At 49.2% G+C, this 18,459-nt stretch overlaps 1 protein-coding gene across 4 annotated transcripts; it reads right to left on the bottom strand.

The window, feature by feature from the left end:
• Nucleotides 1–1,549: 1,549 nt before the first annotated feature.
• Nucleotides 1,550–17,269, bottom strand: CD300A (CD300a molecule). Of its 4 annotated transcripts, XR_005982996.1 has the most exons (8): nucleotides 16,866–17,269; nucleotides 13,368–13,691; nucleotides 12,501–12,669; nucleotides 9,748–9,848; nucleotides 5,484–5,521; nucleotides 4,973–5,080; nucleotides 3,317–4,155; nucleotides 1,550–1,742 (listed from the first exon to the last, which is right to left on the bottom strand). XR_005982996.1 is itself a non-coding variant. In XM_041724091.1 (7 exons), the coding sequence occupies exons 1-7, from the start codon at nucleotides 16,924–16,926 to the stop codon at nucleotides 4,018–4,020; spliced, it is 936 nt and encodes a 311-aa protein (XP_041580025.1). In that variant the 5' UTR covers nucleotides 16,927–17,269; the 3' UTR covers nucleotides 2,646–4,017. The 4 variants fall into 4 exon arrangements, 3 of the variants coding, with proteins under 3 accessions (XP_041580025.1, XP_041580026.1, XP_041580024.1); XM_041724091.1 differs by lacking the exon at nucleotides 1,550–1,742 and having other exon boundaries at nucleotides 2,646–4,152; XM_041724092.1 differs by lacking the exon at nucleotides 1,550–1,742 and having other exon boundaries at nucleotides 2,646–4,155; nucleotides 12,501–12,612.
• Between the last annotated feature and the right edge of the window lie 1,190 nt (nucleotides 17,270–18,459).

Raw genomic sequence — 18,459 nt, 5'->3', positions numbered from 1 at the left:
AGCAAAACTGAGTCAAGAAAAAGAAAGTTGTGGGGCAGCCCAGGTGGCTCAGCGGTTTAGCGCCACCTTCAGCCCAGGGCATGATCCTGGAGACCCAGGATCGAGTCCCACGTTGGGCTCCCTTCATGGAGCCTGCTTCTCCCTCTGCCTGTGTCTCTGCCTCTCTCTCTCTCTCTCTCTTTCTCTCTCTCTCTGTCTCTCAGGGATAAATAAATAAAATCTTAAAAGAAAAAAAAGAAAGTCTTGGGGCACCTGGTTGGTTCAGCCAGTTAAGCGTCCAACTCTTGATTTCAGCTCAAGTCATGATCTCAGGATTGTGAGACTGAGCCCCACAGTGGACTCTGCCCTCAGCAGAGAGTTGGCTTGAGATTCTCTCTTTCTCTCTCACTGGATCCCTCCCCCTACTTGCATGCGCGCGCTCTCTCTCTCTGAAGAAGAAGAAGAAGAAGAAGAAGAAGAAGAAGAAGAAGAGAAAATCTGAACAGACTAATAACAAAATAAGGAACGTGACTTAGTAACTGAAAATATCCTGATGAGATAAGCCTAGAACCAGATGGCTTCCCAGGCTAATTCTACCAAATATTTAAAGGAGAATGAATACCAATCCTTCCTACACTCTTCCAAAACCCAGAAAAAGAAGCATCATTTCCAGACTCCTTGTATGAGATCAGTATCATCCTGATACCAAATCCAGCCAAAACACTGAAAGAAAAAAAAATACTATAGTCCAATATCCCTTATGAACATCGATACAAAAAAATCTTCAACAAAATACTAATAAACTGAATTCAGCAAAATGTTAAAAGGATTACACACCATGACCAAGTGGGATTTATTTCGGGGATGCAAAAATGTTTCAATGGAAAAGCTGATCAATGTAACACACTACATGAATAGAATGAAGAAGGAAAAAATGATCATTTCAATTGATGCAGGAAAGCATTTGGCAAAATCCAACACTCTTTCATGATCAAAAATACTAACAAGCTAGGAATAGAAACAAACTACTTCAACATAATAAAAAAACATGTATGAAAAGTCCACATCATACTCAATTGTGAAAGTCTAACGGCTTTTCCCCTAAGGTCAGGAACAAGGCAAGGATACCCACTTGTGCTTCTTCTATTCAGCTTAGAACTGAAAGTTCTGGCAGAGCAATTAGGCAAGAAAAATAAAAGGCATCCAAATAGAATAGAAAGAGGTAAAATTATCTCTGTTTGATGATGATATGCTCTTCCCTCAAGCTTCCACCAAAAGAGAAAAAAAAGTTAGAACTAATGAATGAATTCAGCAAAGTAACAAGATACAAAGCCAACACACAAAAATCAGTTGCATTTCTACACATTAACAATGAACAATCTAGAAATTATGAAAGCAGTTCCGCTGACAGTAAAATCAAAAAGAGTAAAATACTTAGGAATTAATTAAACCAAGAAAGTAGAAGACTTGTACCATGAAAACTATGAAACTACAAAACTACAAAACAAGAAATTAAAAAAGACACAAATAAATGAAAAGATATTCCATGTTCATGGATTGGAAAGTTTAATATTGTTAAGATGTCAAAACTTAAGACGTTAATACGGGGGTGTCTTAATGGATCAGTCAATTAGGGTCTGCCTTTGGCTGAGGTCATGATCCCAAGGTCCTGGGACTGAGCCCTGTGTTGGGCTCTCTACTCAGTAGGAAGACTGCTTCTCCCTCTTCCTCTGCATTCTGATGCTCTCTCTCTCTCTCTCATTCTGTTAAATAAATAAATAAAATCTTTTTAAAAGGATGTCAATACTACTAAAAGTGATCTACAGATTCAATACAATCCTTATCAAAATCCCAATGACATTTTTTGTAGATATAGAAAAACCCATCCTAAAATTTATACAGAATCTTATAGGACCTCATGGAATAGGAAAAACAATCTTGAAGAAGAACTGGGGAAAAAAAAAGAGGACCCACATTTCTGGTTCCAAAATTTAACTACAAAACCATAGTAATTAAAAGACAGTGATTCTGGGGCACCTGGTTGGACTCTTGGTTTCCCCTCAGGTCATGATCTCAGGGTCCTAGGATAGAGCCCTGTGTCAGGCTCCACACTCAGTGAGAAGTCTGCTTGAGATTCTCTTTCTCTCTCTCTCTCTCCTTCTGCCCATCCCCCCTGCACACACGCGCTCTCTCTCTCTAAAATAAATAAATAAATCTTAAAAAAAAAAAAAGACAGTTATGCTGACATGAAGTCAAGCATAGAGACCAATGGAGTAAAATAGAATCCAGAAATTAACCCTCATATGTGTGGCCAAATTATTTTCAACAAGGAGGTCAAGGCCATTCAACGGGGGAAAGGACATTGCTTCAATAAACACTGCTAGAAAAACTGGATGTCCACATGCAAAAGAATTAAATTGGTCTCTTATCTAACAGCATATACAAAAACAAACTCAAAATGGATCAAAGGCTTAAATATAGGACATAATTTATAAAACTCTTAGAAGTAAACATAGGTCAAAAGCTTCACAACATTGAATTCAGCAATGATTTTTTGGATCTGACCCAAAGATCAGAAGCAACAAAAGAAAAAATTGACAAATGAGACAGCAAGAAAATTAAAGTTTTGTGCATCAAAAATGCTATCAACAGAGTAAAAAGGCAATCTACAGAATGAGAGAAAATAATTTCAAATTATGTATCTGATAAGGGCTTAATATCCAGAATATATGGACAACCAAAATTCAACAACAAAAAAACTCATTTCAAAACTGAACAAAGTCATGTGATTTAATGAGCACTGGGTATTATGTAAGACCAAAGAATCAGTGATCGCTACCTCTGAAACTAATAATACAGTATGTTAATTAATTTAATTTAATTTTTAAAATACACATTTTTTAAAAACTAGACAAAGGACTTGAATAAATATGTTTCAAAAAAAGACACACACACAAAAAAAGCACAGGAAAAGATGCTCGCTGGGGAATGCCAATCAAAATTACAATGAGCTACCACCTCACATCCATTAGGGTGGCTACTATCAAAACAAACAAACAAACAAACAAACAAACAAAGAAACAGAAAAACAAGTGTTGGAGAGGATGTGGGGAAATTGGAACCCTTGTGGCCTGCTGGTGGGAATGTAAAATGATGTAGCTGTTGTAGAAAAAAGGATGACAGTTCCCCAAAAGCTTAAAAATAGATTTATCTAATGATTCAGCAGCTCTACTTCTGTGTATATACCTAAAAAGAATGGAAAGCAGGGTTTCAAAGAGATAGTTAAATACCATGTTTATAGCAACATATTCACAATCGTTAAAACATGAAAACCAACCAAGTGTCCATCGATGGATGAAAGGATAAGCATAGGGTGATATATCCTCACAATGGGATACTATTCAGCCTTCAAAAGGGAGGAGTTTTCTTTAATACAGGATTGCAGACACATAGCAAGCATGGCTTAAATAACTTTTTTCTTCTCTCAAGATATTTCAAACTGTCTTGATATGTCTTAACATTAAAAATAAGATTAAGAGTCTAGAGAAATGTGCCACTGGGTCTGGAGGTATGGACAAGACTCTGCTCTCTCTGTGCTTCAGGATCCTTGTCCATGAGACAAGGGAGACTCCATCTTCAGGGCCTTTGTATTCTCCCGAGCTCTCCGCCAGTTGTCCCCATGCCGCAGTGATCCCAGGCACTTCCATGGAGCTGTGATTTATAAAGGTATTTGGAGATACTATCCTATGGGAGCCACGTCTTTTCTCAGAGCCACATGGGACTGAGCTCCCACTCTCCACACACAGCTGGAAGGAAGCAGAGAAGAGAGGAAGGATGTGACAAGAACTGGTGGGATGGAGGGTTCCTTGCAGGACCCCACTGGAATCCTATTCCAGCCAGGCTGATGGCGCCCAGCTGCCTTGTTGATGACTGTCCAGGGGAGCAGGCTGAGTGGGATGTGGGTGAGGGCTATGGGGGCTGTCCCTGGGCTTCTGTGGCCCACAGAGACCTCCAGATGGTGGGGCTGGTGACACAGACTTATGTGTTCTTGATCACGCTGTACTGTGTCTCCTGCTCCAGGGTCCTCTGGGAGCGAATCCTGTTGGCCTTAGAAGCCTCACTCTGGAAGTCAAACACCACAGATGAGTAGTAGGGTTCTTCCCTGGAAGCCTTCTGCTGAGAGAGAGAGATGGAAGATTCAGGGAAAGATGGGGGAGGCATGGGCCCCCAGCTCAGGATGGAGATGGGGGCCACCCGAGGGGGATGTGGGGGGATCTTCACAGTGCAAATGGGGATGCATCCTCTCCTACTGTCCCTCCCACACCCCTGCTTCACCCTACCTGTGAAAACACAGCACAAAGTCCCAGGCATCAGACCCAGGCATGGGGCTGGGGGGTGGTACCTGGGATCTGCTCTGAGATCATTAATCACCAAGTTAGAAAAACAAGGATGTTACTGGTCTCAGGGCCACATGTCTGCCGCATATCTCCCCTTCATCTTAGCCAACAACTAGCCCCCGAAACTCTCCCTGAACTCTTTCACTAGCAGGTGGGTCCTGACCCCGGGGTGGGGGTGGGAGGGGAGCCTCTTCCATTTTCTGCTTTATAGTCACGATGCCTAAGGGTTGACCTACAGGGGGTCATTGATTAAAAATCTGAAAAGCAGAGTTGATACCCAAGAGACGATGGTACCAAAACAGTGGGAAATCTCAGGCGTTAACACTTACACGTGGTATACAGTGGGTGCTTAATAAATGCAATGCTTTACTGACTATTGAGCATCACTGGCCACCCCAGTGGCCACCCCACTCCCACCCCAGCTACAATGACACCAAGCTCTGGCAGGATCAACACCTTCTGTGTGGCCCTGTGCTGGAGGGGGCACAAGATCACCACGCCAGCCCGTCATTTCCCTCTCTGCCCCCTGCCACCCCAGGGTGGTGCCTCTAGCAGAGCCCAGGATCCCCATGTGGGAGCCAGGCCCTGGTACTCACCACTGTGCTATATTCCACCTCCACCTGCCTCGGTTGCACAGGGTCTGCCCGAAGTGGCCACGTTGGCAGCTCCAGATTCGCATAGCAGAGCTCCCCTTGCTGAGTAGCCTGGGTGGGCAAGAGAGGGGGGTCTTGATGGGGGTCCACGGAGCCCCTCCACGGTCCAGCCCAGAGGAGCCTCTGTTCTTGCCTGTGTGCGGACATCTCCCCTACTCCCTTGATCCTCTGGGTGCCCCAGCCTCCCCGCCTGCCTCCCCCTTCCCCCGCTCTGGTCTTCTCTGGGCAGTATTTGAATGCCCCCCCCCCCACGTCAGCATCGAAGGACTCTCCCTCATTCCACTTTCTATGGCCAGAGCTCCAGAGAGGACCCAAAGACCAGATCTTCCGGGGATCATTCTCTCTACTCTGGGTGAGCACCCCACTCTATCCATCGATGATGCACTCAGCCCTCCACTGGCCAGTGGGATTGTTGAAGCTCCAGCCACCTCGGCACACCCCCAGCCCGTCTTACCTGACCAGGGGTCCGGAGTGGCTCTGAATTCTCACCAGCTAAAGAGACAAGAGAAGAGTTGGCAGTTTGAATCCCAGAACAAGGCAGGAATGGGGAATCCTTACGAGCCATCAGGAGGAATAATTTCCCTAGAGACGTTGGCCCTGGGAACCTGCCACTTGGGGTCTGCCACAGGGGAGGAGTTCAAGGCTTTGGGAAAGAGTGAATTGGTTGAAGAGGGAAAAGACGAATGAATGAGTGAGTGGAGGTGTGAAGAAATGAACCAGCGGGAAGGCACCGGCTTGGGGAAAGTGGCCAAACGAAGCTAGTTCTCAAAACAGTCACTCGAAGAATGTTCCCAGGTGAGAGAAGACAGGAAAAGGACATCTGTTTAGGGACACCTGTTGGCAGGATGAAACAGTTCTGGAGATCTCTTTCACAAAAACATGAAAATGCTTAACATCACCAAACTGTAAGCTTAAGAATGGTTAAGATGGCAAATTTCATGGTAGGTGCTTTTTACCACAATAAACAAAAAAAGCAGAACCAAAGGCCCTACCCCAGATGTATGGAGTCAGAAATGTTGGGGATAGGTTTGTGTTTTAGGAAGCCCTAAAATTTTTTTAGGGATGCTTGGGTGGCTCAGCGGCTGAGCATCAGCCTTTGGTTCAGGGCGTGATCCCGGGGTCCTGGGATCGAGTCTACATTGGGGTCCCCACAGGAAGCCTCTTTCTCCCTCTGCCTGTGTCTCTGCCTCTCTCTCTCTCTCTCTGTGTCTCTCATGAATAAATAAATGTAAAAAATTTTTTTCTAATTAAAAAAAAAGTTCTATATGTCCTTTGGGAGACACAGAACTGCAGCAAACCAGGAGAGGTCACAGGGGTCATCTGTTGTACTCCCTGGCCTGGGGGGCGGGCAGTGCTGTCCCTCACACACAGGAGGGTCCCGTGACTCCAAGGGGGTCACGGCTCAGGGCACACAGCCTCAGGCTTCTGGCACTTGCAGCGTGGCTCTGCAGGAGTCCTGCCCCAGGGTCAGGCTCTGCACATCCCTGGCCCTGCCACCCAGGGACCCAGGAGCTGGTGGGCCGTGGGGGTGCGCACAGAGCCAGAACGCCTTTGGTATAGCTGCATGGCCAGGCCACCCCCAGAGCCCACCTCACTCCGTGCACGAGGGGGAGACACTGCCCGACCCTCCGAGAGCCCCAAAGTCGAAGGTGAGACACATGGACCCTCAGGGGACGCACTCCTGGGAAGTGTTAGGGACCGGCCACCTGGCGCCACGGAGGGATAAGGCTGGTGGGGAAGAGACGGGGGGACCTCTCTTGGGAGGGAACGTGGCAGTGAACCAGCTGGACAGTAGCCAGCTGGACAGGAAGCACACGGGAGGTGGAGGCCCGTCTCCCCTGGTCACACCCATGTCCCCTAGAGCCCCGCAGAGCCTGGCATCACAGCAGGTGCTCAGGACAGCAAGGTGAGGTGAAGCAACCGCCAGCAGGTGTGACAGGGCAGGCGGCAGGCTGTGGAAGAGGGGCAGGGACCATGAGGGGACAGGGGCTGAGACTTGCAGGGATGGGGCCGAGAGTCAAGATACTTGAACAGAAGCCTTTTCTCCTGTTCCAGAGGAGCAGTGAAGCCAGGTGTAATTCCCTCCCCACGCACACACACACACACACATACTGTTAAACTTTGCAGTAAGAGAACATTTCACAGCAGCAACAGAAATGATAATAGGTTAAATGGAAAAAAAAAAAAAAAAGCTGGGGATCCCTGGGTGGTGCAGCGGTTTGGCGCCTGCCTTTGGCCCAGGGCGCGATCCTGGAGACCCGGGATCGAATCCCACGTCGGGCTCCCGGTGCATGGAGCCTGCTTCTCCCTCTGCCTGTGTCTCTGTGCCTCTCTCTCTCTCTCTGACTATCATAAATAAATAAAAATTTATTAAAAAAAAAAAGCTGTAAAAGAGAGATTGTGGTCTGAAGCAAACCAAAAGGGAGAAATCGTATCTGCATAAATAAACACTGAAAAACATCTGAGGGGGCCCCTGGGTGGCTCCATCCGTTGAATGCATCTGACTCTATTTTGGCTCAGGTCAGGGTCTCAGGGTCATGGGATTTCCCCCCCCCCCCCCCCAGGTCGGGCTCGGTGCATCATCTGGGGAGTCTGCTTGAGGAGTCCCTCCCCTCTGCCCTCCTCCACATGCGTGCACACTTGCGCTCTCTCAAATAATTTAATTAAAAAAAACCCAAGGTGCTTCTATTTTTCTTCAACTCACTTTGTACTTAAATAAACTTATTTTAAGGGGAAAAAGAAAGAAAAGAAAGAAAGAAGAAAGAAAGAAAGAAGAAAGAAAGAAAGAAAGAAAGAAAGAAAGAAAGAAAGAAAGAAAGAAAGAAAGAAAGAAAGAAAGAAAGAAAGGCAGCTGGAAGGACACACCTCAAACGTCAGTGGCTGGTTTTCCCTGCATTTCTTATTTATTATGGATGTTTCCTTCCTTATTCATTATGGGGGATGTTTTCCTTCTTTGTGCTTTTACTTATGTTTTGAATGTTCTACAACCATCCTATGTCCCTTTTGTAGAAGGAGGCTCTCTGGGTGAAAGGGCAGAGAGGGCTAGAACCCACAGGTCTGAGGCAATCAGGGCTGAGAAAGTCTCCGTGGGAGGTCACCACGCATGGGTCCGAGTCAGGAGAGGGCACTCGGAAGTGATGTGGGACAAGCAGCCGGGGAAGAGGAAGTGGTTTTCCTTCCCTGCTTCAGGCCCACACTTGCTAGGGCTGACTGTGCGTCTACAGGCCTCCACGGTGGGGAGGGGTGTGGGGCGGAGGGGGCGCCTCCCCGGCCCTTAGCTCAGCCAGGCCCCCGGAGCACTGCGTCTGCGCTGCACGCACCACAGATGCCCCTGAGTCATGGAGTCAAGGCGTTTTAGAGTCGAGAAGGAAATGTAAGGCTCACATGCCATCTGGGAAAGAAATCTGCGCTCCTTTGGGTGACAGCTGGGCCCCCAGCCAGCAACAAGACGGTCACATCTGTTTCTTTCTGTGCCTTGCTTTATTTCATGAGCCCTTTGAGTTTATTTTTTTTTTTATTTTTATTTTTTTTAATTTTTATTTATCTATGATAGTCACAGAGAGAGAGAGAGAGAGAGAGGCAGAGACACAGGCAGAGGGAGAAGCAGGCTCCATGCACCGGGAGCCCGATGTGGGATTCGATCCCGGGTCTCCAGGATCGCGCCCCGGGCCAAAGGCAAGCGCCAAACCACTGCGCCACCCAGGGATCCCCCCTTTGAGTTTATTGAGTGCTTATTTATTGAGCGCCAGACAGAATGCTGGGTGCATCACAAGTGTTCTCTCTCTCTCTCTCTCATTCTTTTTAAGATTTTATTTATTTAATCATGACAGACATGGAGAGAGGCAGAGACACAGGCAGAGGGAGAAGCAGACTCCATGCAGGGAGCCCGACGTGGAACTCGATCCCAGGAACCCGGGATCACACCCTGAGCTGAAGGCAGACAGACGCTCTAACCCCTGAGCCACCCGGGTGTCCCATGTGTTCTCTCTTTTAATCTGAGCCCAGAGGAGAGCAAGTGGGCACCAGGATGCCCAAAGCTTCTGGGGTGCCCTTGTAGCTGGAGATAGTAAAGATAGGCTAACAAACACTGACTCTGTGGTTTTTCAAGTTATGGCCCCTGACCATGAGGAGTAGCAAAGGCTGGTGGGGAGACCGGCAAGGAAGCAGGTGGGGAGAATCGGTGGTGAAAGGAGCATGATGGTGCATGTACAGAGGTGCAGCCAGGAGGGGCCCCCAGTTACATTTGGGGAGCCAGGGGAAGGAGCCAGAGGAAAAGAAGTCTGAGGGCCTTGGAGGCCCACCAGGACTGAGCCAGCAAAAGGCAGCAGAGAAGGTGCTCCAGGGGCCCAGAGCAAATGCAGGAGAGACTGATGTCATAGCTGCTACCAAGTTGTAGGAAGTCGGGCACAGCTGCCTTCCAGAGTGTGGGGCAGGGGGTGGGCAGGACCGGTTGTGGAGAGACCTGGACTTGTGAAGGTGTGGGAGGTTCTAAACAGAAGAGGGTGATGGCTTCACAGACAATCCTCCAGGGAGCCGCCTCCCACAGCCTGCATCCACCATAGCAGGGACACTTCCTCTGGGGTCTGGCCTCTGGGGTCACCCAGGGTGTGCGGTCTGAGGGTACACATTTGATGCCCATTCTGGGGAACAAGGACACAGAGCCTCGAAAATGAGAGAGTGTGCCCGCCCACCCTGCACCTGGCAGGGAGCTAACTCACCTTTGACCCGTCTGTGTCTGCGAATCATCCTCCAGGCCAGCAGCGAGCTTCCCCCCAGCAGAAGCAGCAGAAGTGCCAACAAGGAGAGGAGTACTTGGAGCCTAGAGGGGGACACAGGGCTGTGTCGAGCAGGCGGGGATTTTGTAGTCCCCCCGTTTATTTGCAATAGATAGATAAGGTCACATTTCAAAAAAAAAATAGTATAGTCTCCTTTGTACACATGTGCAGTGTACTTAAGAACCTTCCAGGGACCCCTGGGTGGCTCAGTGGTTGAGTGTCTGCCTTCAGCTCAGGGTGTGACCCCTGGGTCCTGGGATCGAGTCCCACATCGGGCTCCCTGCAAGGAGCCTGCTTCTCCCTCTGCCTCTGTCTCTGCCTCTTTCTGTGTGTCTCTCATGAATAAATAAATAAAATCTTAAAAAAAAAAAGAACCTTCCAGAGGCTCATTATTCAGATACAAGAAGATCTAAATGTACATTACTTTCCCCCTTCTTTCACACAAAGGAGGCATAATACAGCACTATATATATTTTTTTTTACTTAGCAATACCTTGTGGACATCTCTCCATGTCTGTGCATAAAGAGAACCCCCACTCCTTCCCACAGCTTGCATAGTATTCCACGACAGAGACACGCTATAATTCATTCCATTCTTCCCTCTTAATTGGCATTTCCCACAGTCTCTTGCAACTACAAACACCGCTACCAAAAGATCACCTTGTAGCTCTATCATTTCTCTTTTTTTTTAAGACTTTTTTATTTGAGACAAAAAGCATGCAAGTGTGTGCCTGCATGAGTAGAGGGAGGGGCTGAGAGAGAATCTCAAGCAGACCCTTTGCAGAGCCGGACACGGGGCTCACGTTTGCAGTGCCACAACCCCGAGATCATGACTTGAGCTAAAACTCAAGAGTCGGACACTTAACTGACTGCACCACCCACGCGTCCCGCAGCTCTGCTGTTTCACACGTGAACAAACTGCAGCAGGTGGGAAGCTGACTTTGGGTCCCCCACTTGCCAGGTCCTTCTTATACGTCTAGTTTGCATTCATCATGTTCTAGTCTTTCTCTTAAGATGCACCTCCCCCACACATACCAAATTGCCCAGGCTCCAAGCCACACAAAACCTAGCTCTGCCCCTGCGTGTGCATCTGCAGTCAGCTCTGGAAGTGGTGTGTTCAGGCCTTACCTAATGTTAAGATTGTTGCTTGGGTTAACAGGAGGCCCATGGAAGGGCTTCAGGGTGTCATATAATAAGGAGTCTGAATGGGACGCCTGGCTGGCTCAGTTGGTAGAGCACGAGACACTTGATTTCAGTGTCTTGAATTTGAGCCGCATGTTGGGTGTGGAGATTACTTAAAAAAAAAAAAAATCTGGGGACGCCTGGGTGGCTCAGCAGTTGAGTGTCTGCCTTCGGCCCAGGGCGTGATCCCAGGAGTCCTGGGATCAAGCCCCACATCGGGCTCCCTGCGTGGAGCCTGCTTCTCTCTCTGCCTGTGTCTCTGCCTCTCTCTGTGTGTCTCTCATGAATAAATAAATAAAATAATAAATAAATAAATAAATAAATAAATAAATAATCTGAATAGGCTTTGCCCTGGCTCCTGGAGATGAGGCTCTAAATCCCTGGGAATTCCCTAATAGTAGGCACGCCTTTGTAATTCAAGGACCCCTTGCATGACACTTGAGTTTATGCTAAGAGATGAGGTGAGCCAGGATTGGGGCTGGGCACCAGAAGAACCAACCCCACGATTATAGAAACCTGAAATTCAGGGAGCAGATCCACAGGGGCTGGGGACTGAGTTCAATCACGTGGCCAATGATTCAACCAATCACACCTGTGTAATGGAGCCCCAGCAAGAATTCTAGGCACCAAAACTTGGAGGAGCTTCCTGGCTGGTGAGCACATCAATGCCCAAGGTGGGTGTCGTGCCCCAACTCCCCGGGAGTCACCAGGGAAGCTCTGTGCTCAGGTTCGACCTTCTAGACCTTACCCTCTATGTCTCTTCATTGTCTGGTACTGGTCCTTATTTATCCTTTATGATAAAAGCATATTTGTAAGTACAGTGCTCTCTTGTATTCTGTGAGCTATCGAGCCAATCATCAAACCCAAGGGGTTCATGGAAACCTCCAAATTCATAGCCAGTTGGCCAGAAATGTGATGGCCAGGGGATCCCCAAAGTGCTCTGGAATCCAAAGCCAGGCAGTCTTATGGGGCTGAGCCCCCAGCCTTCGGGACCTTTGCTAACTCCATGTGGTCAGTGCCACAGAGATGAATCAGTGCCAGAGCTGAATCACAGTGCACAAGGTGATGCCGGGAAAAGGAGTCTGGGAACCTCAGAAATGGTTTACAACTGCACGAGTTTTTCTGGAGAGAGAGTCTTTAAGCATTGTGGGATTCTCCTGGGGGTTTGTGCTTCAAAAGATCAAGAATCAGAAGTTTGGAGGAAGAACCCAAGACTCTGCACCATATAGCCTGGGCTGAAGACCAGCCTGCCTCTCCTAACTACGGGACCCGGCAAGCCGCTTAACCTCTCTGAGCCCCTGTCTCCTCCTCTGGAGCATGAGGCTGGTAATGTCAAAGTTCTAGTGAGATGAGAACATGCATGTAGGACATTTAGCACCTGCCTGGTAGGATCATCAGCCCTTATTAGAAGTCCCTTTACCTTCCATTGCCATCTCGGCTTCTCCCTGGCCCTGAGCAACTCCTGAGGAGAGAGCCCAGCTCCAGGACTGGGGACAGGGGACAGGTCACCTTACCCCAGGCTGTGACTTGGCTGTAATTCCTCCTGGCTGCTTGCACTGTGGGTGGCTCCTATGGTGGTCCGGGCAGTGGATGAGGAGGACCAGTACGACTTGGTCTTCATTTCAGCTGTGATTGTCGAGATCTGAGTTACAGTGATGCTGGCAGATGAGGTAGACATTGTTGCTGGCGTGGAAACACAAATCAGAGCCCGGATAGCTCTCTCGGACTCTCCCACTCACTACTTGCCAATACATTTTTGGTTTGATTTCACACAAGATGCTCACTCAGGGCAGGGGCAGGATGGAGGATCCCGGGGGCAAAGTCTCCCCAGGGCCCTCCTGAGCCAAGTGAGCATTTCCAGAAGGGACATGGGCACTGCACTGCTTGCGCTCAACAGTCCTGATTCCATCCTGCGGAGGAGGGTCAGGACCTCGGGAGAGCCCCTTGGTCACCCCTGCACTCCAGCTTCATCTCCCTCTGGCCACAGCCACAAGCCGCCTGCCTGAGACCTCTGTCTAACCTGCAAATCCGACCATCCTGGCTGGATGCTGCACCCAGCACCTTCACCGCCTGGTGCCACCTGCCTCTCCACTCAGCTCCCACCTGCCTGCAGCGCGGCTCTGGGTGTCCGCAGGGCTGGCACCAGCGCTCTCCCTCTCGTCTTTGTACACCTTGCCTTCTTGACAGCCCCTTCTCAAGATTAAGCCAAAGGGCCAGCTCTTCCAGGAAGCCTCCCTGACTCTCTGTCTCCTCCTCCTACACAGACACACACACACACACATACACACACATGCACAAACTCGTAGTAGCCATTCCAACCTGAGACCCTTCAGGCAGCCCAGGTACTGGTACTAGGGGGCAGGTGTGTGTGCGCAGCTCACCTGGGTTCACAGACACCACAACGGGGAAGGTGGGATCAAGCCACGGTACATTGATCCCACACTTGTATGTTCCTGCATCACCTTCTGTGAGGCTCTTCAAGGTCACTGTGAAGGTGAGGTTTGCAGGATGGTCCCTGATGGACACGTGGCCTTTAGTGACTTCTCTCTGTGACTCTGAGGTCTCCACGATCTTCGTCCACACACATGGGCTTTTGCACCAGTATTTGTCACGGTCTCTGAATTCCTCCTTGTACTGACACCGCACGCTCAGGGATCCCCCCACTGTGCCTGACACGGAGTTGGGGCCACGCAGAGACGAACAGCCTGGAAAACACAGCCGAGTGTGGCCCCTCAGCAGATTGGCCTGGGTCAGGGGCACCCTGGGGTCACCCCACCAAAGTTGCCCCATCTCGCATCAGCCACCCCCATCCAGAACCTCCCCTTCCTCTTCTGTCACCCCCAAAATTTCTTTTATCACAGCAGCACCTTCCTCCAGACCCCAGCCTCCTTTCTGGCTGCTCAGGGTCATGAGGTCTCATCTCAATAAACCCCAGTAAAGCCCAGATGAACAAGAGAACCCTCCAACTCAGGAAGTCGGGAGAGGAACACATCATGTACCCCCTACCTGGGAAGAAAGAATAAGGTCGGAACAGAAATTAGGGAGCTAGGTCTGGGAAACGAAAAAGGGGTGGTGGAAGGGGAGGCGGGCAGGGGGGTGGGGTGACTGGGTGACGGGCACTGAGGGGGCACTTGATGGGATGAGCACTGGGTGTGATACTCTATATTGGCAAATCGAACTTCAATAAAAATATATATATTTAAAAAAAGAAATTAGGGAGTTAGGGAACAGAAAACAGTGGAATTAGCATATACATTGGAAAACTGATTTTTCGAATGGGAGAGACAAACATTCTAGCGGTAGCCAAATCAAGAAAAACAGGAGAAACACATACACAATGTATAAGAAGAATAACCAGGGTTATTGGAAAGCCTCTACCAATAAGTCTGTAAACTTAGATGAAACCAATGATTTTTCTATATTTAGGAAAATATAAATTACCAATATTGGCCTGGAATATATATATTTTTTTGTGAAGATATATATTATCAAGTGAAGATGCATATTATCAAGGAGACTTTTCCTGGTGATGTGTGAGGTGCAGCATATATCAAAACATCACAGGGGGGACGCCTGGGTAGCTCAGCAGTTGAGCGTCTGCCTTCGGCCCAGGGCGTGATCCTGGGGTCCGGGATCGAGTCCCACGTTGAGCTCCCTGCATGGAGCCTGCTTCTCCCCCTGCCTGTGTCTCTGCCTCTCTCTCTCTCTCTCTGTGTCTCTCATGAATACATAAATAAAAATATTTTTTAAAAAAAGAAAAAATCATATTGTACACCATAAATATCCACAGTTTTTATTTATACCTCAATAAAGCTGAGGGGAAATGCAAAAAAACAAAAACAAAAACAAAAACGAAAACAAAAACAAAAAAAACCTCTGTCTTTCAAAAAACAAAAAGAATAAAACCTGGACAGTTTTGTAAGTTAGTTCTCTCAAACCTTCAAGGAACAAATAATTTCAACTTCATTTGCACATTTATAGAGAATATAGAAGCAGGAAAACCTCCCTAATTCTTTTCATGAAGACAGCATGATATATTGAGACTAAGATGCAGCTGAATTTCTTTTTTTTTTTTTTAAGATTTTATTTATTTATTCATGAGAGACACAGAAAGAGAGAAAGAGAGAGAGAGGGGCAGAGGTGCCTCGATCTCCACCCAGGCGTCCCTGAATTCTTTTTTTTTTTAAAAGATTTTATTTATTTACTCATGAGACACACACACACACACACACACACACACACACAGAGAGAGAGAGAGAGAGAGAGAGAGAGAGGCAGAGACACAGGCGAGGGAGAGGCAGGCTCCATGCAGGGAGCCTGACGTGGGACTCGATCCCAGGTCTCCAGGATCACGCCCTGGGCTGAAGGTGGTGCTAACTCACTGAGCTACCCGGGCTGCCCCCTGAATTTCTTAATAGAATTCATCACCTTAATAGATCAAAGAAGAAAAACCAAAATAAGAAATAAAATAAAAAGAAGAAAAAATAATCATCTGCATAGATAGTGTGAAAGGATCCAACACCCATTGCTACCATTTTAAAAAACATCTTGTAGGGACGCCTACCAGTGGGATTATTCTCATGAATAAATAAATAAAATCTTTAAAAAGAAACAAACAACAAAACAAAAAAAGTCTTGCAAAGAGGCACAAGTGGATGCCTTCTTTACACTTAATGGGAAACACTGGACACCTGCCCTCATCAGGGACAAAGCAGGGATGGCTTTGCCACCTCCGTTGTGGGCATCATTCTGGCTGTGCCAGCCTGTGGCCAATGAGAGAAACAAACGAGACAGACGGATATCCAGAAGGAATGACAAACTCCCATGTAGGCGGACCCCAGGAAAACACAAGGACACCCTGGAATGGGTAAGGAACAGACTAGCTGTGCTGGGGTGACCGCCTCCAAATTAATACACAAGAGCAATAGCTTACCCGTGGACAACTAGTCAGCAAACAGAGTCGAAGAAAATGTGCAATTTATAATCGAAACAACCAAAAGGAATTTAAGTACCCCAGGGACAGACCTGCCAAGGCTGGCCCGCCGGTGTGCGGAGAGCACCTGGGAGGCTCAGAGGCCAGATCCCCAGAAACAGGAAGCCCCTGCTCCCTGGAGAAGCCCTAAATCCCGGGACGCCCGGGTGGCTCAGGGGTTGAGCGTCTGCCTTTGTCTCAGGGCGTGATCTCAGGGTCCTGGGATCGAGTCCCGCATCGGGCTCCCTGCAAGGAGCCTGCGTCTCCGTCGGCCTGTGTCCCTGCCTCTCTCTGTGTGTCTCTCATGAATCAATAAATAAAATCTTTACCAAAAGAAGAAGAAGAAGAAGAAGAAGAAGAAGAAGAAGAAGAAGAAGAAGAAGAAGAAGAAGAAGAAGAAGAAGAAGAAGAAGTCCTTCATCTCTTCCCTCCCCGTGGCTTCTCTGCCCTCCCCTTCGCTCCCACCACCTTCTCCTCTGCTCTGTCCCACCTCCCTGCCTTGGGGAGACCCTGACCCTGGCCCTCAGGCCCGGCCCCTCCCATCACAGCCTGCTCCTGCCAGTCCCCAGCCCTCCCTGCACAAGACACGGGTCCCTCCCCTCAGTGGCCTCTGGGGCCCTCTCCTACCCACTCTGCTGCCACCTGCCCTCTCCTCCTTCTTCCTGTACTAATTCATCTGAAACTTCCCACAAAGCCCATCGGGGCACCCACTGTGGCCCATGGAAGGTCAGGTGGATGACCTGGGCCTCGTCTGGCCCCTCCAGGGTGCAGCCCTTCCATCCGTCCACGTCTGTGCTGGACAGAGCGCACCCCGCTCTGAGGTCTGGGGGACCGCCTGCCTCCCCTGCAGCCGTGCCCCTCACGGCCTCCCCACCCACCCACCTCAGCTGCCTCCCCAGCCCCTCACCTGGGACCCAGAGAAGCAGCAGAGCCCAAGGCAGCCATGCAACCCCGCCGTGCCAGACCATCTCTGTGGCACAGAAGTCACCTGCAGCAGAGCCAGGCGGCTTCGGGGCGGCTTCGAGGAGGAGGAGGGCCAAGTCTCCAAGGCTTCCACTTCTGCTTTTCTTCGTGCCGGTTGCTTCCTTGTTCAGTATCTTTAGATTCTATTCCTAGAGCTGGTCAGAAAGTGAAGGGCACCGAGGGAGCAAAGCCTCTGGGGATGGTGACGGGCGAGCCCCACAGGACCCATGCCCCATCCTACCCATCCCAGCTGTGTCACAGATCCCACAGGCATTTCCAGTGCCGGGAGCCCTCCAAGCGGCATTTCCAGTGCCGGGAGCACCCCAAGCGGCACAGGCCTGCACCCTTCCCCCTCCATCACAGCCCCAAGACCACAAGGCCCAGTTTCCTTCCTTCTGGGCACAGTAATTCCTCTGGTTTCCTTGCGGTCAGGGTGAGGAGCCAGTGGGGTGGAGCCAGGGCCAGCGTCCTTCTCCAGGCCTGGTGGCACCTGCAGTGAGGCCGCCCCAGAGTGCTCCCCTACTATGAGCCCCCAGCTCAAGGCCCAGACCCCCAAGCTGGCACAGGGACCTCAGAGTCCCAATGATTCTTAGTCTTGGACGCATGTCCTCAAGCTGTGACCTTCCTTCCTATGCAGTTTGTACTGGTCCCAGCTCAGGGCTGGGCACATAATAGGGACTCAGCAAACTTGCAGGGACCCCTCTCACCCTGGTTCACCTGGAGCTTAGACTCCAAACACAAGTGCACACACACACACACACACATCCTTGTGATGAGTGCCCTCAGCTTGCACAGTGTGGCCACATGAGCATAGGAAACCAGTCCTATCGTGTGACATGTCATCTGAGAGCTTGTGGTTACTCATTCCCAGTACCACCCAGAGGGAGCCCTGCACTAGCTCTGGAGGCCCAAAAATGCCCTTCCTCCCCTGCTCCTTGGGGCGTTTTCACTTTCCTGCTCCCTTCTGGCCACAGGAGCACCTTTCCGGGGAAGGTACAAGGGAACCAAAAAGACTCGCCCATTCTCCTTTGCAAGGTTCCAAGCACGGAGTTAAGTAGGCACCAGAAGAATTTCTAGGACAATGCAGTCATAAATTAAAAGACTCATGAAGGGACGCCTGGGTGGCTCAGCAGTTGAGCGTCTGCCTTCGGCCCAGGGCATGATTCTAGGGTCCCAGGATTGAGTCCCACGTCAGGCTCCCTGCATGGAACCTGCTTCTCCCTCTGCCTGTGTCTCTGCCTCTCTCCCTCTCTCTCTGTGTCTCTCATGAATAAATAAATAAAATATTTTTTTAAAAAAAAAGAAAAGACTCGTGAAGCTCCAAGATCAAGATCTTGAATGGAACAGGAGACTGTAGGAGAGGTGTCATCCTTGGTGGTGTACTTAGTCTAGTAATTATCAACTCTCCCCAGAGGTGCACCTTTTCCAATTTAACCACCAAAAGGCACTGCTATGGTCTCAAATGTCAAGGTTAGGAGGGGGACCCACCAGACCGAGAAGCAGGAGGCTAGGATCTCCTGTGGCTTGTCCACTTGGTG

This window comes from Vulpes lagopus, chromosome 12 (assembly GCF_018345385.1).
Source record: "Vulpes lagopus strain Blue_001 chromosome 12, ASM1834538v1, whole genome shotgun sequence".
Classification (NCBI taxonomy): domain Eukaryota; kingdom Metazoa; phylum Chordata; class Mammalia; order Carnivora; family Canidae; genus Vulpes; species Vulpes lagopus.
Note: the sequence above shows the minus strand (reverse complement) of the source record. Positions and strands in the feature narration are given on the sequence as shown.

Coding starts and splice junctions, on each gene's coding strand:
- CD300A (XM_041724090.1), bottom strand. CDS start 16,926: ATGGTCTGGCACGGCGGGGTTGCATGGCTGCCTTGGGCTCTGCTGCTT. Junction 13,692..16,865: donor GCTGCTTCTCTGGGTCCCAG/GTGAGGGGCTGG, acceptor TGTGTTTTCCAG/GCTGTTCGTCTCTGCGTGGC. Junction 5,522..9,747: donor CAGACACAGACGGGTCAAAG/GTGAGTTAGCTC, acceptor TTGTCTCTTTAG/CTGGTGAGAATTCAGAGCCA.